The 25,284-nt window shown below is 41.2% G+C and overlaps 1 protein-coding gene across 1 annotated transcript in view; it reads left to right on the top strand.

Annotated features, from left to right (window-relative positions):
* The window catches only part of LOC114658740 (cytochrome P450 2J2-like), a 59,759-nt gene that overhangs the window by 7,684 nt on the left and 26,791 nt on the right, over window positions 1–25,284 (top strand). The window contains exons 2-5 of the mRNA XM_051932725.1: window positions 7,013–7,175; window positions 11,731–11,880; window positions 20,404–20,564; window positions 21,111–21,287. Coding sequence (XP_051788685.1) covers window positions 7,013–7,175; window positions 11,731–11,880; window positions 20,404–20,564; window positions 21,111–21,287 — 651 coding nt within the window. The remainder of the gene's footprint in view (window positions 1–7,012; window positions 7,176–11,730; window positions 11,881–20,403; window positions 20,565–21,110; window positions 21,288–25,284) is intronic.

Below are 25,284 nucleotides of genomic sequence, written 5' to 3'. Positions count from 1 at the left end.
CGAAGCCACCAGGACTCTTCCTAGAGCTGGCCGGCCATCTAAACTGAGCGATCGGGGGAGAAGGACCTTAGTCAGGGAGGTAACCAAAAACTCGATGGTCACTCTGTCAGAGCTCCAGAGGTCCTCTGTGGAGAAAGGAGAACCTTCCAGAAGGACAACCATCTCTGCAGCAGTCCACCAATCAGGCCTGTATGGTAGTGTGGCCAGACGGAAGCCACTCCTTAGTAAAAGGCACATGGCAGCCCACCTGGAGTTTGCCAAAAGGCACCTGAAGGACTCTCAGACCATGAGAAAGCAAATTCTCTGGTCTGATGAGACAAAGATTGAACTCTTTGGTGTGAATGCCAGGCGTCATGTTTGGAGGAAACCAGGCACCGCTCATCACCAGGCCAATACCATCCCTACAGTGAAGCATGGTGGTGGCAGCATCACACTGTGGGGGCTGGGAGACTAGTCAGGATAAAGGGAAAGATGACTGCAGCAATGTACAGAGACATCCTGGATGAAAACCTGCTCCAGAGCGCTCTTGACCTCAGACTGGGGCGACGGTTCATCTTTCAGCAGGACAACGACCCTAAGCACACAGCCAAGATATCAAAGGAGTGGCTTCAGGACAACTCTGTGAATGTCCTTGAGTGGCCCAGCCAGAGCCCAGACTTGAATCTGATTGAACATCTCTGGAGAGATCGTAAAATGGCTGTGCACCGACGCTTCCCATCCAACCAGATGGAGCTTGAGATGTGCTGCAAAGAGGAATGGGCGAAACTGGCCAAGGATAGGTGTGCCAAGCTTGTGGCATCATATTCAAAAAGACTTGAGGCTGGAATTGCTGCCAAAGGTGCATCAACAAAGTATTGAGCAAAGGCTGTGAATACTTATGGACATGGGATTTCTCAGTTTTTTTATTTTTAATAAATTTGCAAAAACTTCAAGTAAACTTTTTTCACGTTGCCATTATGGGGTGTTGTGTGTAGAATTCTGAGGAAAAAAATGAATTTAATCCATTTTGGAATAAGGCTGTAACGTAACAAAATGTGGAAAAAGTGATGCGCTGTGAATACTTTCCGGATGCACTGTATATTAATATTTAGAGGGGGAAAAAAAACTAAATACCCAAAATCTTATAAATGCCTGGTCACATTTGATTGAAATTTGGTGATGTTGTAGAAAAACAAAAACTAGCCAACACTTTTTTTTTTTTATTTTACTTATTGGATGCACTGTAGTTGTAGAGCAGATGAAAAATTTGCTTTTTGCCCACCTGTAATCTTCCATTCAGGATCTGCTGGTGCAGACCAGCTGTGCCACGTGGTGCTGAGGCTCTGCAAATGGAAAAAAATACCCAATAATGGAAAAGTCTCTGAAGTTTTCACCCATGGTACCTATGTTCGCAGTAGTCGGGCATCCAGCAACCATCCCTACCTGGCTTTAATTGTCACGATTAAGAAGCTATCCAATTAGCATTAAATATCAATCCATCCATCCATCCATTTTCCAACCCTCTGAATCCGAACACAGGGTCACGGGGGTCTGCTGGAGCCAATCCCAGCCAACACAGGGCACAAGGCAGGAAACAATCCTGGGCAGGGTGCCAACCCACCGCAGTAAATATAAATCATTTACATGAAAAATGAGTCATGGCTTGTTGATGTGGGTTGTTCACGATCAAAGCAGGTGTCCAAAAGGTCACTTGACATGACATGTTAGCGTGTTGCCAAAAAGAAAAAGTCCACATGGACAGATATTCAAAATGAGAGCTCAATAGTGCAGCAAAACCTTATAGGAAAAAAACTTCTGGGTTTCCACCGTAGTGATGCTTTGCCAGGCCTTTACTGCTGCTGTCTTCAGGTGCTCCTCGTTCGTTGGACTTTCTGCCATCGGTTGTGTGTTCAGTAAGTGAACTGGATGTCCAGTTGGGTTGAGGTCAGTTTACGGACTTGGTTATTGAAGAATATTCCACTTCTTTGCCTTGAAAAGCACTTGGTTTGCTGTCACGGTGTGTTTTGGCTCCTCTGTACTGTGAAGGTCGTCCTGTCAGTTTTGCAGCATTTGTTTGACTCTGAGCACACAGTATGGTGCCCCCTACACTTCAGAGTTTATCCTGCTACTTCTATCAGCAGTCACATCATCAATAAACACCAGTGAGTGACTTCCATTGGCAGCCATGCATGATCAGGCCATAACACTCCACCTCTGCCATGTTTTACAGATGCTGCGGTATTCATCAGATCATGAGTCGTATCTTCTCTTCTCTATACTCTTCTCTTTCCATCATTCTGGTGCATATTGATCTTAGTTTAATTTGTCCAAAGAAAACTGTTGAAGAAATGGACAGACTTTTAAAAAATGTTTTCTGATAGAGTCTAATCTGCCCTTCCTATGCTTGAGGCTTACCAGTGGTCTGCGCCTTGTGGTAAACCTTCTGTCTTTACTTTCATGGAGTCTTCTCTTACTCATAGACTTTGGCAATGATAGGCCCACCTCCCAGAGAGTGGTCTTGGTTTGGCTAAATGTCGTGAAAGGGTTCTCTTTCATCAAGGACAGAATTCTGCAATCATCCAGCGCAGCTTTCTTCTGTGGTTGTCCAAACCTTCTGGTGTTGCTGAGATCACCAGTGTGTTCCTTCTCTTTAAGAATCTACCAGATGGTTGATTTGACCACTCCTGGTGTTTCTGCTATTTCTCAGATGGGTCTGTTACCTCAGCCTAATGATGGCCTTTTTATTGCTTGCATGGACAGCTCTTTGGACCTCACATTGAACACACTTGGAATCAACTGCAGACCTTCTACCTGCTTAATAGTTTATGAAATAATGAGGGGCATGTTCCCACCTGGTTAGGGTTAGCAGACATCCAACAAAAGGAGGTCCTCCATTTTGGCATCATGTCCGCTGTCCGGCAGGCATTGCCTAAAAAGGTGAAAATGTCCGGCTTTCATCAATTACTGACTTGACCGTATTATTGGCTAAAATTGCACCCTATCATCTCTATGTTTTACATAAATCATCTTATATTTTGTTGAAAACAAGACACAGCTACGTGGCTACAAAAAAGAATGATTCTAAAATTAAAAATAAAACTGGTATGTCGCATAATATGGAACAGTGACACCCAGCCTTTAAAAAACCTTTTGTTGCTTTGGCTAAACAGGATTGGGTTGGCATAACGTGATCTTAGACAGCTTTTTCCTTTCCCATTGTTATCGTTTTCTGTTGTATTAGATTGTCCTTCCCCTCTCCTATTTTCTAACCTTAACCTCACTGTTTGTAGTTCTTTTCCTTCACTAACCCTTAACATATCACTCATGTTGGGGCCTTTCACCTTCTTATCCTAATGTTATTTCTCAGCCCTAAGGTTAAATCAGTGGAGGGGTGCCCTAAAACTTAAAAATTAATTAGTTTTTTAAACCCTTTTTCCTAATTTTTTTCAAACGTATCTGGTTTTAGAATATATTTATATATTAGTCCCTTTTTAGTGTATTTTAAACTACTTATATAGGTTTATTGAAATATATTTTTAGGTACGTTACGGATCTTGATGAGGGTTGATTTTAAATTAATTTTGAGAACAATTTTAACAGATCCTACATTAGTTTGATTGATTTTTTTACATAACATTGTACGAGTAGCTTTTAAAAAAACATTTTAGGGCAATATTTAAATATATTTATCTATTTCAGTGATGAATGTTAGTGTGACATGGGCACTATAAGTAAAATTTTAGTGTAATGAGTCAGTGTACCAGTGCTTTGCTCTTCTGAGCATCTCTTCAAACCCTAACCTAACTCAATTATTTGATCAATATTTTGCTTCTTCTAGAGTTTTTGACAGACAAACACATTACCCAGACTCCACCATAGAATGACCGACAGGTTAGTCGGTCAGCTGGCCGAGGTCTCTAGGACTGTGACTTTGAATTTGATAATTTTAATCTCCTCTGATGTCAACTGGTCATAGTTCATCAGTTAAGTAGTGGAAAGACATTGTTGGTTTCCATTTATGTTTAATCAGTTGTTCTTTGTGTGTTTTAACAAATCTGCATGTACAGCCATATGAAAAAGTTGGGGAACCCCTCTTAATTCTTAGGATTTTTGTTTCTCATTGGCTGAGCTTTCAAAGTAGCAACTTCCTTTTAATATCTGACATGCCTTATGGACACAGTCGTATTTCAGCAGTGACATCAAGTTTATTGGATTAACAGAAAATATGAAATATGCATCATCACAAAATTAGGTGCATAAATTTGGGCACCCAAACAGAGAAATGACATCAATACTTAGTTGAGCCTCCTTTTGCAAATCTAACAGCCTCTAGATGCTGTCCTCCTATAGCCTTTGATGAGTGTCTGGATTCTGGATGGAGGTATTGTTGACCATTCTTCATACAAAATCTCTCCAGTTCAGTTCAATTTGATGGACAGCCTGCTTCAAATCATCCCATAGTTTGTCGAAGATATTCAAGTCAGGGGACTGTGACGGCCATTCCAGAACATTGTACTTCTCCCTCTGCATGAATGCCTTTGTAGATTTCCAACTGTGTTTTGGGTCATTGTCTTGTTGAAATATCCAACCCCTGCGTAACTTCAACTTTGTGACTGATGCTTGAACATTATCCTGAAGAATTTGTTGATATTGGGTTGAATTCATCCAACCCTCGACTTTAACAAGGGCCCCAGTCCCTGAACTAGCCACACAGCCCCACAGCATGATGGAACCTCCACCAAATTTGACAGTAGGTAGCAGGTGTTTTTCTTGGAATGCGGTGTTCTTCTTCCGCCATGCAAAGCGCTTTTTATTCTGACCAAATAACTCAATTTTTGTCTCATCAGTCCAAAGCACTTTGTTCCAAAATGAATCTGGCATGTCTAAATGAGCATTTGCATACAACAAGCGACTCTGTTCATGGCGTGAGTGCAGAAAGGGATTCTTTCTCCTCACCGTGCCATACAGATGTTCTTTGTGCAAATTGCACTGAATTGTAGAACGATGTACAGATACACCATCTGCAGTGAGATGTTCTTGCAGGTCTTTGGAGGTGATCTGTGGGTTGTCTGTCACCATTCTCACAATCCTGCGCATATGCCGCTCCTGTATTTTTCTTGGCCTGCCAGACCTGCTAGGTTTAACAGCAACTGTGCCTGTGGCCTTCCATTTCCTGATTCCATTCCTTCCAGTTGAAACTCACAGTTTAGACCTCTGAGATGGCTTTTTGTAGCCTTCCCCTAAACCATGAGACTGAACAATCTTTGTTTTCAGATCTTTGGAGAGTTGCTTTGAGGATCCCATGCTGCCACTCTTCAGAGGAGAGTCAAAGGGAAGGAAGCACAACTTGTAATTGACCACCTTAAATACCTTTATATCTCATGATGGACACACCGGTCTATGAAGCTCAAGGCTTAACGAGCTCATCACACCAAGTCATCAGCATTGAGCAGTGACAGGCATTCAAATCAGCACAATGACAAGGGGACCCACATTTTCCACAGCCAGTTTTTCACATTTGATTTCATTTCATACAACTAAATACTGCTTCACTAAAAGTCTTTGTTTTGGAAAACACCTCAGTACTCAGATGTTCCTAGGAAATGAAAGACATACTACTGTTATCTTTTTTGTTCAAAGGAGAGTCAATTATTATGCAGGCTGAGAGGCATTCCCAAACTTTTTCATATGACTGTATATGTATACCAGTTCTGTATTTAGTCATTAGTATCACCTGTACTTGTAACTCAGAATTTGTTCATGGTGTTCTATGCCTGCACTCAGTGAAGAACGCCATACAAAATATGTTTTATTGTATTGTATTACAGATCTAGCCAGCAGGGGGGCAAATCAGCCCAACCTGGTGCCAGCCCCAAGCCTGGATAAATAGAGAGGGTTATTGTCAGGAAGGGCATCCGGCTGTAAAGAGGGGTTTTGGAAGATAGAGGGTTGAAGATAACTAGGAAGAGAACAGAATATCTGAGGTTTAATGATGATCAGGATTCAGAAATTAGCCTGCAGGGAGCACAGTTGAAAGAGTGGATAAGTTTAAATATCTAGGATCAGTGGTAACCAAGATGAACAATTAGATGCAGAGATTACTCACAGAGCGCAGTGTCAATGGAACAATTGGAAGAAGCTATCAGGAGTATTGAGTGATTGAAGAATAATATTGTTATGAACGTTGACTAACAAGTTACAATATTGTTTTGAGCAGATATCTCAGTAGATTTTCATGTATCAATCTGTCATCTGTACTCTCATTTGTGAATTCTTCAGTTCATCTTCATAATCATCTTCTTGTATTTGGCTTCAATGCATCAGTCACAGGATTAAATGTAAGAATTGGTAGAGGTTTCATCTCCTTTCAGTCTTGAACTTGTTTGAGCATTAGCGTGCTTGGAGATCTCTTTGACGTTTTTTGGATGCTAGGCACTCAAGGCACTTGATTAATCTAGCCATCCAGGTTTAAGGTCAGGTTTTTAAGAAAGTGGTAAGGCCAGCAATGATGTATGGAGCTGAGACATGGGCAGTAGAGAGATCACAGGAGAAGAAGTGGGATCTGTCAGAAAAGTGGGAGAGAAAGTGCAAGGAATGAGGTGGAAGTGGTATGGACATGTGATGAGGAGAGACAAGGAATTTGTGAACAAAAGACTGATGGGGATGGAAGTCCAGGGCTGAGGGATGCCAAAGAGGAGGTGGTCGGATAAAGTAAAAGAAGATCTGAAGGAAAAGAGTCTGACTGGTGAGGAGGTGCAGGACTGAGCTGTGTGGAGAAGGTTGATCAAGCACATTGCGCCCCCACAGAAGTGGGTAAAGATGATGAAGAAGAAAAAGTATTGTTTTACAAAGACCCTTTCAGTGCAAATAATAATACAACACAAATCACACAGATTCTTCTTATATTATTATTATAATTTCCCAAAGTTCTGAATTCTTCTAGTGAAATAAGCACAAGCTAGATGATTTTATAATTACGCCAGCCATTTTGATTGTTCATTATTGTTTCACTAACGTTCTTCTCTTTTATTAGCTTGCTGAGAAGTATGGCAATGTCTTCAGCCTCCGTCTTGGACAAAAGAAAACCGTTTTCCTCAACAGCTTTAAGATGGTCAAGGAGGCGCTGGTCACTCATCCATATGCCATAATCAACCGACCAGTGGTTCCAATATACAAAATCATTTATAAAACAACAGGCATGTAACTTCATCCATATATTTCAAAGAATAAGCAGATGGTGCATAAAAGACTATGTTGCTTGTTATAATACTTGGTAATTGTTTATCACAGGTACTTACAAAATTTTACTTGTTATATTTTCTTGTAAATTTCCTTTTTAAATATATGAGTGTACAGTGTATAACTGAAAGAAGTGGAAGTTAAAGACGGACGTGAGTGTCAGTAGGCTTTGCACCCTCAGAACTAAGTGACCCAATCTATAACATTTCAGTACTTAGATCAGCATCAGAGCAGTAAATTTCTGATAGATAGATAGATAGATAGATAGATAGATAGATAGATAGATAGATAGATAGATAGATAGATAGATAGATAGATAGATAGATAGATAGATAGATAGATAGATAGATAGATAGATAGATAGATAGATAGATAGATAGATAGATACTTTATTAATCCCAAGGGGAAATTCACATACTCCAGCAGCAGCATACCGATAAAAAACAATATTAAATTAAAGAGTAATAAAAATGCAGGTAAAAACAGACAATAACTTTGTATAATGTTAACGTTTAACCCCCCGGTGGTATTGAAGAGTCACATAGTGTGGGGGAGGAACGATCTCCTCAGTCTGTCAGTGGAGCAGGACGGTGACAGCAGTCTGTCGCTGAAGCTGCTCCTCTGTCTGGAGATGATCCTGTTCAGTGGATGCAGTGGATTCTCCATGATTGACAGGAGTCTGCTCAGCGCCCGTCGCTCTGCCACGGATGTCAATCTGTCCAGCTCCATGCCTACAATAGAGCCTGCTTTCCTCACCAGTTTGTCCAGGTGTGAGGCGTCCTTCTTCTTAATGCTGCCTCCCCAGCACACCACCGCGTAGAAGAGGGCGCTCACCACAACCGTCTGATAGAACATCTGCAGCATCTTATTGCAGATGTTGAAGGACGCCGGAAGTATAGCCGGCTCTGTCCTCTCTTGCACAGAGAATCAGTATTGGCAGTCCAGTCCAGTTTATCATCCATCTGCACTCCAAGGTATTTATAGGTCTGCACCCTCTGCACACAGTCACCTCTGATGATCACGGGGTCCATGAGGGGCCTGGGTCTCCTAAAATCCACCACCAGCTCCTTGGTTTTGCTGGTGTTCAGGTGTAGGTGGTTTGAGTCGCACCATTTAACAAAGTCCTTGATTAGGTTCCTATACTCCTCCTGCCCACTCCTGATGCAGCCCATGATAGCAGTGTCGTCAGAGAACTTTTGCACGTGGCAGGACTCCGAGTTGTATTGGAAGTCCGATGTACATACTGTAGGCTGAACAGGACCGGAGAAAGTACAGTCCCCTGCGGTGCTCCTGTGTTGCTGACCACAATATTTAGACCTGCAGTTCCCGAGACACACATACTGAGGTCTGTTTGTAAGATAGTCCACAATCCATGACACTAGATATGAATCTACTCCCATCTCTGTCAGCTTGTCCCTAAGGAGCAGAGAGGTTGGATGGTGTTGAAGGCGCTAGAGAAGTCTAGAAACATAATTCTTACAACACCACTGCCTCTGTCCAAGTGGGAGAGTGATCGGTGTAGCATATACAGTAGATAGATAGATAGATAGATAGATAGATAGATAGATAGATAGATAGATAGATAGATAGATAGATAGATAGATAGATAGATAGATAGATAGATAGATAGATAGATAGATAGATACTTTATTAATGATGGCATCCTCCACTCCCACCTTCTCCTTGTATGCAAACGGCAGAGGGTCAAGGGTGTGTTGGACCTGTGGCCTCAGGTGGTGAAGCAGCAGCCTCTCCATGGTCTTCATCACATGTGAAGTCAGAGCGACAGGCTGGAAGTCATTCAGCTCACCAGGATGTGATACCTTTGGGACGGGTGATGCAAGATGTTTTCCAAAGCCTTGGGATTCTCACTGTTCCAGGCTCAGGTTGAAGATGCGCTATAGAGGACTCCCCAGCTCTGATGCACAGACCTTCATAATAGGTCATTACAATAGCAATTAACGAGAAAAATTACTAATTTAGTGTAAAATTACAGTATTTGAGGGTTCCTCTATAGCAGGGGTTCCCAACTCCGGTCCTCGAGTGCCACAGTGGCTGCAGGTTTTCATTCTAACCCTTTTCTTAATTAATGTCCCATTTGCGCTGCTAATTAACTCCTTTTACATTCATTTTAACTGACTTGCTGTTGAAGACTCATACCCTTTAATTGTTTCTTTTTCCTTATTTAGCAGCCAAACAATCATGAGATACAAAATGAGCCAAAACATGACCAGCAAACTGTGTCCATCATACAATATCTGACAATAAAGAAAGATAAATGTCTCAGGGATGCTCATCTGCTCACGTCCCCAAAACATTTTAACTGTGCTCTTAGAAAAGAGAAAATCCACAATTTCAGAAATGTCTGCTATTACACAATGAGAGCAGCAACAAGCCATGGAATTAAAGAGCTGGTTTAATTAACAAGACTCGACACCTAATTAAGCAACTGGTTGGAGTGAAATTGTTTGGAGTTTGAGGCCCTGATTTAGGTGGTCTTCTGTTGGCTCACTCACTTCACATTTCATTTCTGTTTTGGTTGCAATTAAGGAAAGAAATGAAGCAATTCAGAGGAACGATGAAGAAATTCAGGGGAAGAAATCTTAAAAAACAAGTCAAATAAAATGAAAGGAAAAGGAGTTAATTAGAAGCAAAAACAGGTCACTAATTAAGAAAAGGTCTGAAATGAAAACATGCAGCCACTGCGGCCCTCCAGGACTGGAGTTTGAGACCACTGCTCTAGAGTGACTCTTTCTCTTGCACAGTTTGGCTCAAAAACTAATCACACATCGTCATCTCTTCACAGGCTTAAGTTTCGACTTTGGTATTTTTCTGTATAGCCGTTTTCGCTCTAGACCGTCCTCAAGAAACTGTGACATGCAGACACACACCCATCATCAAGATATCGATATGTTCGCTATCAGGGGACCCTAAAACATTGAGATCCGTCGAAAACCGGAGATTGATATTTTTGACGAATCTAAAGCTTTCACTCCTCCCTTCATAGACAATAGATTATGATGAGGGAGGGCGCAAAGCCAAAAAATTCTCATTTCAACCGGAATACAATGCAGACAATTCCTGATATCTGCTAGCAGGTCATACTCCTGGTCGTTTGGGTTTGTACAGGAAAGTATAAATTAAGATTTGAATAATTGTACAAGAGTGCAGCCTGGTGGATGTTCAGTGACATTTCTTGTCTGCTATATATACAGTATAAGCTGTTTATATGTGGTGAGAACTGTCATGTAGGAATGTGCAAAATAACGTAATGTCAAAATGAATGTACAGTACACAATCAATAGGGGGACAAGGTGCTTAAATATTTGTAAGTCTGTCAAATACACTTTATGCTGTTATTTGAGGACAATTCTCAGGAGCAATATCCAGCTAGCCTTTTTCTGACCAATCCTCAGTAGTCTTATGATTGGTGGCACATTATTGACTGTAAAAATTTATAACAATCTGGGCAAGAACAGGCCGATCAGTCCAACAAAGTTTGCCAGTCTTATCCACTTAATTCTTGTAAAATAACATCAAGATGAGTTTTGGAAACCCCTGAACCCCTCCTGTCTACCACATGACTTGGTCACTTATTCCAAGCGTCGGTAGTTCTCTGTGTGAAGAAAAACTTCTTGAAAATTTACCCTTAATAAGTTTCAAACTGTGTCCCTGTGTTCCTGATTAACTCATTTTAAGTCACCGTCTCGATCCACTGGAGTAATCCCTTTCATAATTTTAAACACTTCAGTCATTTCTCCTTTTAATCTTGTTTTGCTTACTCTGTAAAGGTTCAGCTCTTTTAATCTTTCCTCATAACTCATCCCCTGTAGCCCCTGAGTCAGCCTAGTCGCACTTCTCTGGACCTTTTCTTGTGCTGCTATGTCCTTTTTGTAGCCTGGAGATCAAAACTGCACACAGTACTCCAGATGAGGCCTCACCAGTGTGTTATAAAACTTGAGCAGAACCTCCTGTGACTTGTACTCCACACATTAAGGCACTATATAACCTGACATTCGGTTAGCCTTCTTAATGGCTTCTGAACACTGTCTGGCAGTTGATAGTGTTGAGTCCGTTATGGCTCCTAAATCCTTCTCGTAAGGTGGACTTTTGATATTCAGACCTTACGTTGTATATACAAACCTCACGTTTTTACTTCCTACATTTAATACTTTATATTTAGTTACATTAAATTTAATTGTTCAGAAATCTGCCCAATCTTGTATGCTATCCAAGTCCATCTGTGATGATTCAACAGATTCTCAATTATCTGTCAGTCCACCTATCTTGGTATCATCCACAAACTTTATATTCCTATCCAAACCATTTATACATGTTAAAAATAGCAGTGGGCCCAACACTGACCCCTGCTGGACACCACTCTTAACATCACCCAATTTTGATAAGGTTCCTTACATCATAACATGTCTCACTTGTGCGTATGAATTATTAACAAGTGATGTAGTGGTCCCGTGTTCCTACCAAGTCTTACTTGTGCTTTTGCCTTCACAGGTATAGGACTTGACAATGACTATAAATGGAAGATGCACAAGAAATTCACATTAAGCACTCTAAGAAACTTTGGAGTAGGAAGAAGGAGTTTAGAGTTCATCATTCTTGAGGAATTGAAGGTCTTCAGTGAAGCTCTTAAGGAGAAGCATGGTGAGCACCTCTTATAAAAATAAGAATTTTAATGCTCCTGAGTCATATTTAAAAGTGTTTTTTGTTTAGGTAGATCATTGGATGGAACAAAGTGTTGTTATGTTTCCTTGTGATAGAACAGAATAGAATGCCTTTTATTGTCACTATACACATGTACAATGAGATTAAAAGCAGCTCCTCCAGTGCAGACATATACGTAGAACACAACAAATAAATAAACAAATGGTGCAAAAAGTTGCAAAAAAGTTACAAAAAAAAAGTTCTGCAACGCTATATGCATATGGAAAGAATAAATAACTATTGGGTTATTGCACATAATTAAAATATTGCACAATAGTGCTGATTATGTGCAGTGAGTAGTGGATGTTGGATCCTGAGAGTATTGATATGTACAGTATACATATATTGCTCAGTTATTATCAGTACCATTTAGATATTGGATATTGCATAGTTGATGGATAGAAGGAAGTCCAGGGGTTGGGGGGTCAGACTGTGTAGTCAGTGCATGTGTGAGTTTAGAATGGTTATGGCTTTTGGGAAAAAGCTGTTGTTGAGTCTGTTTGTCCTTGTTGTGATACACATGTAGCGCCTCCCTGAGGGCAGCAGGTCAAACAGATCAGAGCCAGGGTGGCACCTGTCCTTGATGATGTTTTTTGCTCTGCTGAGGTGTAAATATCCATCAGGGAGGGGAGAGGGCAGACGATGATCTTCTGTGCTGCCTTTACTACTCTCTGAAGCCTCTCCCTGTCTGCCATACCATACTGTGATACAGTACATTAGCAGGCTCTCAATGGATGAGCGGTAGAAGATCAGTAGCAGGTTGGAGTCCAGGTTGTGCTTTCTGAGGACCCACGGGAAGTGTAACCACTGCTGAGCCTTCTTGATGACTGCTGTGATGTTGTCTGTCCAGGAGATGTCAGCAGAGATAAGGACGCAGAGAAACTGGAAGGTATGGACCCTCTCCACACACTTGTCATTGATGTAAAGTTAAGTCGGGCTAAGTCGGTGCTGTGCCTCCTGAAGTTGACAATGATCTCCTTGGTTTTCCTGGTGTTCAGAGCCAGATTGTTCTCTCAACACCAGGCTGCCAACTTCAGGACCTCCTCTCTGTAAGTTGCCTCGTCTCCCTTTGAGATGAGTCTGACCACTGTGGTGTCGTCAGCAAACTTGACGATGAGGTTGTTGTTGTGGGCTAGACTGCAGTCATTGGTATAGAGACAGTACAGGAGGGGGCTCAGCACACAGCCTTGTGGGGTACCGGTGTTCAGTGTGCGAATGGAGGAGTGGTGGGGGCTGAGTCTCAAAGTCCGGAGCCGGTTGGTAAGAAAGTCTTTTATCCAGACACATGTGAGAGGGGCGAGGCCAAGAGTGACCAGTTTGGTGATGAGAATATCAGGAATGATTGTATTAAAAGTTGAGCTGTAATCCACAAAGAGCATCCAGACGTAGCTCTGCTGCTGCTCCAGCTAAGGGGTAAGGGGGCGTTCAACTCCATTCGTTCCATGCTCATTGAGAGTTAAAAAATAATCATAAAGAGAGACATAAAATTGTTTTTATTGAACCGTGTCTACTTAAAGTAAAAAATATCGCAGCCTGTATATCTGTGGTTTCCACATTCGCTCCCAGGGGACCCTGTTGAAGCAGAATGACATGGCAGGGGCGCCCTCAGCCTCCAAGAAAGCACTCGGAGACTTCAGAACAGACAGTAGAATTAAGTTTAATTGTATGGCGTGCCTACAGACTCATCTCAGATGGAACAATGAGCGTCCAGCAATAGGCACCTTGTTCTTTTGTTACAATTCTTATCATTTAAGCCATTATTCTTCCTCATCTGTCTTCAAGCATTCCATTGCTGTAGTCCTGTCCCTATTGCATCTACCATTATCTCTTGGCTAGGTGGGTGTCAAACTCTTTGCTGTCCATCATATCTGTCTGAAAACCCCTACCTTCACACACACCCCCCCCCCCCCCCCACCTCTTTTTACCAGTCAGTCAGTCTTTTTCCAACCCACTATATCCTAACACAGGGTCATGGGGGTCTGCTGGAGCCAATCCCAGCCAACACAGGGCGCAAGGCAGGAACAAACCCCGGACAGGGTGCCACTGCAGGGCACACACACACACACACACGCACACCCACACCCACCCACACACTAAGCACACACTAGGGACAATTTAGGATCGCCAAGGAAACCGGAGCACCCGGAGGAAACCCACGCAGACACGGGGAGAACATGCAAACTCCACGCAGGACCTGGGAAGTGAACTGTGCCACCGTGCCGCCCCTTCTTTACCAGCTCTTACCAATACAAACCAAGAGTTTACATTCCCCTTCTTATCAAGGGGCCCATCTCTTCTCATCGCTCCTGCACGTCCATTCTTTAACTTGAGAGGTAATGGTGGTCTGTGGCTTATACAGCATAATAAAAATACATAGGCATAAGCTTTTGAACTCCTCTTACATCTTAATACTTAATAAAATCTAGTGTCTACTTTTCTTATTTGCTTATAATACTTTTCTAAAACATAGAGAATACCAATTTTAAGAATACAATTTTCTATAACCCCTGTGTCACAATCAGGGAACCATTTAACCTCTAATTGATCTCATTATTTATTTAGTTGTTTTCTTCTTCTGCGTTTAGGAAAGACAGTATTGCGAGATCTACGTTAATCGGAAATATAGAAATATTACTAGTGTTGCCATAGCTGTACGTTCTTAACTCTCTTTTCTTGTTTTCTTATTAATTTGCCTTTTTCTGTGGTGTTTTCTCCTAATGATGACAACGAACAATGAGCCGAGTAGACATCAGGGCAAATGACACTTGATGCTGGTAATGATGAAAATTAAATTCTTAAAGGCCAGGATAAAAAAGAGTAAACTACCTCCATGTAACATTTTTAAATAGTTGGCACAGTCTGATAAGAAATCAGCAAACTCTGCTTTGAAGTTTCTGGTGTTGAGCCTTTTCGGGCTCACTGGAGGTCAGGATACACTGTATGTATATACAGTAAACGGCACCGTGATTTTGGCTCACCTGGTGTACTTTAAGCAAATGCTGATTTCTTTCTGTTAATATGAAAGTCTTGGCATCTTTGCCCTGCCTAATGACCAAAGGAAGCTTTTTGCATTGGGCTTTGCCATAGAAGACAAGGGTTGGCTGGCATCCCGGCCAGAACAGATGATTGTGTACCTGATCGGGACGCTTTAGTAATGGGAGGGTGTAAGGAGACCTCCACCCAGGGCCATGTGCTCCTCCAGTCTGACAGGTGGCAGCACCTCTCTGGTGGGTCTCCCATATACATACCTGCATGGATTCACGGGAATTGAGAGTTCCCATGGGCAGCCCTGCTGAGTCTTGTGAGAGTCGCCAAAGGGATCTGTGGGGCGGAGGTTACCTTCTGTTAGAGAGAATCTGCTTGACCCAGGAGTGCTTTCTTGATGCAACGTGGCAGCACCGAAAGTACTCCCAGGTCCAGTGTAAAGAAAACCATTCCTCCTCACGTGGTGAGTCAGAGTTTGGGGAGAAGAGGATGAAGCTCACTGAGTAGGAGTGGAGAGACAGGAGGGAAGGAGAGAGAAAAGAGAAGACAATGCACTTCAGAACAGGCCATCCATCTGAAGCTAAACATGTTTGGGCCCAGCCAGTACTTGGATGGGAGACCAACCAGGGAAATCTTGGGTGGCTGCTAGAAGAGGTGATGATGAGACCAGCAGGAGACGCTTACCCTGTGGTCTGTGTGTGGATACTACTGCCCCAGTGCAGTGACGGGGACTCTCTAATGTAAAAATGATATCGACTCTCTGTGGTCATTAAAGATCTCTAGGCATCCTTCATAAAGAGTAGGCTTTATCCTGATATCCTGGTTAAATTGTCCTCCATCGTCTAGTTATACTTGTCCCCTAATCATCCCCTGTCCTTAAATGGCTAATTCTGTCTCATCCCTTCACCACTTAACAGCTAATGCTGGGGAAAAATGCTGTTGTATCATCCAGGTGGATGCTACACATGAGTGGTGGTTCAAATGGCTCCCCACTCACTATGTAAAAAGCTTTGAGTAGTGAGAGAAACACTATATAAATAAAAAGAATTCTTCTTCTTTTGTGTGTTTGGCAAACCAATTTAAGGTGCATTACCGCCATCTACTGGACTGGAGTGTGAAGCAGAAAGGGGAAATTAACAACTCGAAACACCTAGAATTTCCAATTAAATGCTCTCAAATAACCTTATAGCTTTTAGATAACTGAATACGGATCTATGAATCATCTCCATACTGTAATAATTGTTCTAATGTCAATTTACCAATTCCCAGGGATTTAAAATGTTGAACTTGTTGTAATTTTTACGCCACACACCCTAATAATACGTATATGCTCAGCTGTCTCCAGTAGATTACACGATCAGCACTCTCCAGACTGGTGCTGCCCTGGTTTGAATTGTGTATAACTGAACCCAGTGTGCCCAGTCCTGAGGTGTGTTGATATCATTTCTTCTTTTCTTGTTTTGCCCCCTTTTCCCATGAATCCAACTTTGCTTTGTACTCCGTATGTATGCCGTCCCTTACTGTCAGTGTCCCACATGTTTTTCCCACACCTCATGAATTTTCAATCTTATTAGACTTTTAATTTCTGACTTACTGAAAGTTTCTTCTAATTCAATAAAATGATGTTTAGTGGCTTTTTTTATTTTTTTTGACAAATCGTCAACTATTTTGTTTCCTTTGACCCCTTTTACGTGTTGGGACCATAAAAACTAACATATAAACCCATATTCTGTATCTGATATAATGCCTGAATTACTTACAGTAGCAAGTCTGGCATTGATGCAGAATTACCAGATTTAATACTCTGTAGGTCAGCAAAGGCATCTGAACAAATAATTTCTCTGTTTGGACACAGTTTTTTAATCCATTGTAGTCCTAAAATAACACGTCAATTCAACTGTAAATATTGATAAATAATCTGAAAATCTTTTCTTTATGTATACTTGTACTTCTGGAACACTAACCACTGATGCTCTACTTCCTGTTTCGCGGTCTTTGGATCCACTAGTAAATGTCTTGAATATTCTATAATAATTATGATTAATATATGTGTTCACAATCACCTTTACAGACACACCTTGACTGTTTGATTTTAATAGATCTTGTGCACCAAAGTCCACTAATGTCATTGGAAAAAGCCATGGTGGGGTTACTGGGAATATCACTGTTGGACTGATCTGAAAATTCATCAATCCCGTGTCTTCAGCCTGTGCTGGACTCACCCGCCCAAAACTAACAATACTTTTATATGGTAACTATCTCTTAATACACTAATTACAGGCGGATCCGTCTTATGTCCTTTTATATTAACCCAATACATTAATGTACAAAAATGTAATGGCATTTGTCCCATCTCTACTTTTACTGCAGAGTTAGGTGAGGATTTAACTGCACCACAGCAAACTCTCAAAGCCTGACTCTGAATTCCATCTAGTTTTTTTAAATTGCAGTGAGATGCTGATCCATACACTATACATCCGTAATCAAATACCAGTCTAATTAAACCTATATATATATATATATATATATATATATATATATATATATATATATATATATATATATAGAGAGAGAGAGATACAGTGCATCCAGAAAGTATTCCCAGCACATCACTTTCTCCACATTTTGTTATGTTACAGCCTTATTCCTAAATGGATTAAATTAATTTTTTTCCTCTGAATTCTACACACAACACCCCATAATGACAACATGAAAAAAGTTTACTTGAGGTTTTTGCAAATTTATTAAAAATAAAAAAATTGAGAAATCCCATGTCCATAAGTATTCACAGCCGTCGCTCAATACTTTGTCGATGCCCCTTTGGCAGCAATTCCAGCCTCAAGTCTTGTTGAATATGATGCCACAAGCTTGGCACACCTATCCTTGGCCAGTGTCGCCCATTCCTCTTTGCAGCACCTCTCAAGCTCCATCAGGTTGGATGGGAAGCGTCGGTGCACAGCCATTTTAAGATCTCTCCAGAGATGTTCAATCAGATTCAAGTCTGGGCTCTGGCTGGGCCACTCAAGGACATTCACAGAGTTGTCCTGAAGCCACTCCTTTGATATCTTGGCTGTGTGCTTAGGGTCGTTGTCCTGCTGAAAGATGAACCGTCGCCCCAGTCTGAGGTCAAGAGCGCTCTGGAGCAGGTTTTCATCCAGGATGTCTCTGTACATTGCTGCAGTCATCTTTCCCTTTATCCTGACTAGTCTCCCAGTCCCTGCCGCTGAGAAACATCCCCACGGCATGAAGCTGCCACCACCATGCTTCACTGTAGGCATGGTATTGGCCTGGTGATGAGCGGTGCCTGGTTTCCTCCAAACATGACGCCTGGCATTCACACCAAAGAGTTCAATCTTTGTCTCATCAGACCAGAGAATTTTCTTTCTCATGGTCTGAGAGTCCTTCAGGTGCCTTTTGGCAAACTCCAGGCGGGCTGCCATGTGCCTTTTACTAAGGAGTGGCTTCCGTCTGGTCACTCTACCATACAGGCCTGATTGGTGGATTGCTGCAGAGATGGTTGTCCTTCCGGAAGGTTCTCCTCTCTCCACAGAGGACCTCTGGAGCTCTGACAGAGTGACCATCGGGTTCTTGGTCACCTCCCTGACTAAGGCCCTTCTACCCCGATCGCTCAGTTTAGATGGGCGGCCAGCTCTAGGAAGAGTCCTGGTGGTTTCGAACTTCTTCCACTTACGGATGATGGAGGCCACTGTGCTCATTGGGACCTTCAAAGCAGCAGAAATTTTTCTGTAACCTTCCCCAGATTTGTGCCTCGAGACAATCCTGTCTTGGAGGTCTACAGACAATTCCTTTGACTTCATGCTCTGACATGAACTGTCAACTGTGGAACCTTATATAGACAGGTGTGTGCCTTTCCAAATCATGTCCAATCAACTGAATTTACCACTGGTGGACTCCAGTGAAGCTGCAGAAACATCTCAAGGATGATCAGGAGAAACAGGAGGCACCTGAGCTCAATTTGGAGCTTCATGGCAAAGGCTGTGAATACTTATGTACATGTGCTTTCTCAATTTTTTTATTTTTAATAAATTTGCAAAAATCTCAATTAAACTTTTTTCACGTTGTCATTATGGGGTGTTGTGTGTAGAATTCTGAGGAAAAAAAATTATTTAATCCATTTTGGAATAAGGCTGTGACATAACAAAATGTGGAAAAAGTGACGGACAAAGCACCTACTGTATATAAAAACACAAAAGTGTTTTCCAAAGTGCAGTACAGTAAATAATAGTATTAAAAGAAAGACAATAAATAAACATACAGCATAACAGAAACAAAATTCTATAATTACAGTCAACAAGTATAAAGGACAGTGGCAATCCAATGCATAAAATACAAACCAGCAACCCTTTTAATCTGAATTAAAAGCCAGGGAGAAAATATATGTTTCCAATCTGGATTTTAAAATGCCCAGTTGTGGATCACATCTAATCTGCAGTGGCAGGTTGTTCCAGAGCCAAGGAGCAGCCACAGCAAATGCACGACCACCCCTGTGCTTCAGCCTTGTCCGAGGTACCACCAGTAGCAACTGGTCACACGATGGATGGATGTTAAGGACCCAGACGGGGCATAAGGTTTAAGATGATTGGTAAGATATACCAGCGCTAAACCATTTAGACTTACAAACAAGCAATAATAATAACTTAAAATCTATTCTAAATCTAACAGGTAGCCAATGAAGTGAGGCCAGTGTCAGAGTAATGTTTCACTCCCTTCCAAGTTTTTGTCAAAAGCCCAGCAGCTGCATTTTGAATGAGCTGTAGGTGACAGAGAAGGGACAGCCTGAGCCCTGTGTACTGAGCATTTCAGTAACCAGGAGGGATGAAATAAAAGCAGGTATGACCTTCTCAAAATCAGAAAAAACAAAGAAAAGGCTTTACCTCTGCCAACAGTCTCAACTGAAAAAAGAACAGTTTTATCAACTGAAATCTTTTTATCCAATTTAAGACTGCTGTTAAAAATGACACCCAAATTCCTAGCTGATGATGTCCAGAACTGTTCCAGTGGACCACGACTACTAGCAGTCATAGCAGAAACTGCAATTACAAATTCTTTATTTTCTTGTGCTTTTCTAATTTCATCTTCTAGTTTCAATACAGAATCCATTGTTATTCTACCCTTCCTACCACTTTGGTAATTTGCTATTCTTCTCTTTTTCTCCAAGATATAAGTTAATTTTATCATTAACCATGTGTTCCATTATCTTACTCATATTCATTTTATTTTTATTATTTATTTATTTATTTATTTATTTATTTATTTATTTATTTATTTATCACAGAGACCTATATAAGTGAGGTGTATGTATAATAAAACATTAGCTTGCACCCAGGACTTGTGTTTGTATTGTTGTGTCTAGGGATTTGGGTTCTGCAACACCCCCTACTGGTCACAGCTCCTTTTGACCTGCACATAACCCTCAGTGAATGCAGTTGTCTTATTGGTCATTTATCCAATTCTCAGGGAAGCCTTTTGATCCACATATGCTGACAAGCACCGCCATCTCCAACGTCATCTGCTCCATGCTTTTTGGTCGGAGATTTGAATATAGTGATGCCCAGTTTGATGAGCTAATGCATCTGATCAACAGTGCTGTGTATCTAGAAGGGAGTGTTTGGGCTCAGGTAAATAATGCAATTTCTTTATTTTTTTGGGCAGACAATGAAAAGTTCTTATATTTTATATTTCTTGGCCTTTGGGCATTGGAATTTCTGCAGATTTTGTTTATTTCTCCAGCTTATCTGGAAGTATTTTTTTCTTCTACCTTCTGATCATTTTATCAAACTCATCTTTAGCTACATAATGTATGTAAATGTGTCATGGAAATAAATGTTGTTCCTGAAGAGCTTGTAAATAATAACCTTAAATAGACCCTGAGCATGTCTACCTTGTATAGAGTACTTGCTTGCATCTGCAGAAATACAGTATATTAAAAATATATAGTACATTAGGACAAAGGTTTGCCTCATCCTTATTAAACTATCATGTACTCTGACAATCCCTACTCCATAATATAAATTAAAGGCTGCAAATATCCTTTTGTTGGTTTTCTAAAATGAATGCACCATCTTGGCCATTAATATTCTCCATAAGTTAACGGATTAATACAAATGTCCTTAAAATCTATTTGCTTTGAAATTCATTTCTCCTCTCTTCTCTTTTAATTTAAGGCTTACAATGCATTCCCTGGAATAATGAAATTTTTACCAGGGAGGCATAATGAACTCTTTTCAAAGTATGCACAAGTCTTTGATTTTATGAGAAATGAAATTGAAGAACACAAGAAGGACTGGGATCCTGCAGCTCCACGGGATTACATCGATTACTACCTGTCTGAAATCAAAAAGGTATTGTATCGGCCAACGGGATGGCAATAACGACACACACACACACTTAAGGAAACCCAAATCGGTCATTTTATTTCAAACCAATGAAATAATAAGCCTACCTGTTGTTTAGGCCCCAGGAAGTGCCTGATTACAGTGACTGATGAGTCTCGCCCTCTGTATTATCGTGCTCTTACCCTTAAATTACCTTTTCTTGCTTTCTTGTGAGACCTACATATGTCTTCCAGGGATAATTGAACTCATCAGGTCTGTTACTGGATTAGTCTACTCTTGCACCCTAAGATTAATACAGACACACACACACAGACCCCAACCACATACAGTGGTGTGAAAAACTATTTGCCCCCTTCCTGATTTCTTATTCTTTTGCATGTTTGTCACACAAAATGTTTCTGATCATCAAACACATTTAACCATTAGTCAAATATAACACAAGTAAACACAAAATGCAGTTTGTAAATGGTGGTTTTTATTATTTAGGGAGAAAAAAAATCCAAACCTACATGGCCCTGTGTGAAAAAGTAATTGCCCCCTGAACCTAATAACTGGTTGGGCCACCCTTAGCAGCAATAACTGCAATCAAGCGTTTGCGATAACTTGCAATGAGTCTGGAGGAATTTTGGCCCACTCATCTTTGCAAAATTGTTGTAATTCAGCTTTATTTGAGGGTTTTCTAGCATGAACCGCCTTTTTAAGGTCATGCCATAGCATCTCAATTGGATTCAGGTCAGGACTTTGACTAGGCCACTCCAAAGTCTTCATTTTGTTTTTCTTCAGCCATTCAGAGGTGGATTTGCTGGTGTGTTTTGGGTCATTGTCCTGTTGCAGCACCCAAGATCGCTTCAGCTTGAGTTGACGAACAGATGGCCGGACATTCTCCTTCAGGATTTTTTGGTAGACAGTAGAATTCATGGTTCCATCTATCACAGCAAGCCTTCCAGGTCCTGAAGCAGCAAAACAACCCCAGACCATCATACTACCACCACCATATTTTACTGTTGGTATGATGTTCTTTTTCTGAAATGCTGTGTTCCTTTTACGCCAGATGTAACGGGACATTTGCCTTCCAAAAAGTTCAACTTTTGACTCATCAGTCCACAAGGTATTTTTCCAAAAGTCTTGGCAATCATTGAGATGTTTCTTAGCAAAATTGAGACGAGCCCTAATGTTCTTTTTGCTTAACAGTGGTTTGCGTCTTGGAAATCTGCCATGCAGGCCGTTTTTGCCCAGTCTCTTTCTTATGGTGGAGTCGTGAACACTGACCTTAATTGAGGCAAGTGAGGCCTGCAGTTCTTTAGACGTTGTCCTGGGGTCTTTTGTGACCTCTCGGATGAGTCGTCTCTGCGCTCTTGGGGTAATTTTGGTTGGCCGGCCACTCCTGGGAAGGTTCACCACTGTTCCATGTTTTTGCCATTTGTGGATAATGGCTCTCACTGTGGTTCGCTGGAGTCCCAAAGCTTTAGAAATGGCTTTATAACCTTTACCAGACTGATAGATCTCAATTACTGCTGTTCTCATTTGTTCCTGAATTTCTTTGGATCTTGGCATGATGTCTAGCTTTTGAGGTGCTTTTGGTCTACTTCTCTGTGTCAGGCAGCTCCTATTTAAGCGATTTCTTGATTGAAACAGGTGTGGCAGTAATCAGGCCTGGGGGTGGCTACGGAAATTGAACTCAGGTGTGATACACCACAGTTAGGTTATTTTTTAACAAGGGGGCAATTACTTTTTCACACAGGGCCATGTAGGTTTGGATTTTTTTTCTCCCTAAATAATAAAAACCGTCATTTAAAAACTGCATTTTGTGTTTACTTGTGTTATATTTGACTAATGGTTAAATGTGTTTGATGATCAGAAACATTTTGTGTGACAAACATGCAAAAGAATAAGAAATCAGGAAGGGGGCAAATAGTTTTTCACACCACTGTAAGTGCTATACTAATGACACATGCGCAGCTCATCACTGACTAGGACTTCAGAAGACTTACTGATCATTGGCATGAACAACGTACGATGTCTTAGATATATCTCAGAACTAAATATTACTTTGGTCTCTAAGAATATATTTAAATATGCAAAGTCTCATCATCCTTGGCTATAAGCCGTTAATCAACCAATGATGTCTTACTTTACGTACTGTTCCCTCTTTTTAGATGGAGGTCCCATCCTCAGCCTGATAAACCCCACAGATCGGAGAGTATGGCAACCTCCTACTACTCCGGGTGCTCTTAATATTTACTTTATTACTTCAATCACTGTAGATATAAAGACAAAGAATAGAACTTTAAAAGCAACATGGTATTTACTAAAGAATTAATACCAGCTGAAGAAAGTACAGGGTGATGCTAATGGGCGGGGATATATTACTGTCTTAATAAGGAAGCAATCCAAGCTAAATAAAGGTCACAAAATTCCTGACTAAATATACAAACAAGTGAGGCATGGCGCTTTTCTGTCGAGACTGCCGGTGGGTGGCAGAACGTTGGTGTCTGTCTGCCGGACTGGCGCCGACAGAGAGCTCCTGTGTACATAAAGTTAATGCATTGGCAGTTCCCAGCTAAATTCAGTATAGGGAAGGATGGCGTACAAGATTGAGCAGAGGGTGTTTCTTATGTGGATGTATTGGTGTACCTGTTCCTTCAGATAGCGAGATCGGTGAGATCAGTAAAGGTTATTTCCAGTGAGATGGGGCAACCTGTCATATGTGAGCTTGCAGCACAGCACAAATTCAATTGTTTTTTTGGCAATCGGGTCATTCCAAAGGGACTATGGACACCTTGTTCCCCGGACCTGTCATCTCCGGATTTCTTCCTTTGGGGAGCGCTGAAAGGAAAAGTGTACAAGAACAAGCCTCATACACTGAAACACTGAAAAGGAAATTGCTGCCATCACCCCTACAATGCTTACGGATACCTATGCCAATATGGAGTGCCATGTCGATCTGTGTTTGCAAGAAGAAGGCGACCATTTCCAAGACCGAATGTAATTGGATCATTTACACATCTATGAAGGTATGCACACTGTGTTTACTGAGTTTCAATCGCTTCATTATTACGTGAGTAACACATCACAACTCGGGGCCTCATCCATTAGAACCTCCCTGTATAAAAGAAAATACAGATAGCAAAGTCTCGATGTGTATATAGTCTTTAGAAAAAGGTTTTCGAAGAATGTCAAGGATTGGATGTTGTCTGGGGTGGCTTTTGATGTAGCAATCAGTGTTATTCGTAAGATGCTTACACTGACATTCAGATGACACGGTCACACGTGTCTTGGTCTCCTCTTCTGACGTCGCCTTCACCCTCTCCTGTTGTCCTTTTAGTCGTTGCTGTTTTAGGTCCATTGAACAAGCCATATTTATGTTAACATTCCATGTCTTCATGAGCTGTGATATGGGGCTTCATGATATTTGCTTTGTGAGATAAGCTATTACACACCTTTGATTGGCTGCCTGTCAAAATTCTGTTTCCAAGTGATAAGATAATCAACACCGCCTACGGCAAACCTTCGAAACAGATGTTTTAAGGTGATTCAATTCTTGAAGTGAAGATACTTTGATGTTAATTGCCCCTGTAAAATTAAGTTCACGTTACTTGTTTGAGCAAACAATAATAAATAAGCATCTACAATTTTAAATTGAGGATCTGCCACTCCAGAACATTACACCCTCCTTCATACTTCACTCCTTCAGAAAAAGTTTCTCCTTCCCTGGGTCGTCACCCACTTAGCTCCCACTGCATTACAAATCTGCCCACCTTCCTTTATCTACTTGGAGATTCCCTGAAGACCTCTCCCTTTACTTGTGCACCTCTCGCCGCTATCAGTTTTGATCCTGGACCCACCTACCTGCCTCAGCAGCCAACTAACCACTACAGTATTTTGGAATATCAAGGAAATGTAATTGCAGTTCTTATGTTTTAGGAACTTTGGATCGGTAATACAGGTAATAGTAATTGTTCATCCATGTGAAACATAAATGTGTACGTTGTTCCCTGCAGGG

Source organism: Erpetoichthys calabaricus, chromosome 10 (genome assembly GCF_900747795.2).
Source record: "Erpetoichthys calabaricus chromosome 10, fErpCal1.3, whole genome shotgun sequence".
Lineage (NCBI taxonomy): Eukaryota > Metazoa > Chordata > Cladistia > Polypteriformes > Polypteridae > Erpetoichthys > Erpetoichthys calabaricus.
The sequence above is the reverse complement of the archived record's forward strand: the minus strand, read 5'-3'. Positions and strand labels throughout refer to the sequence as shown.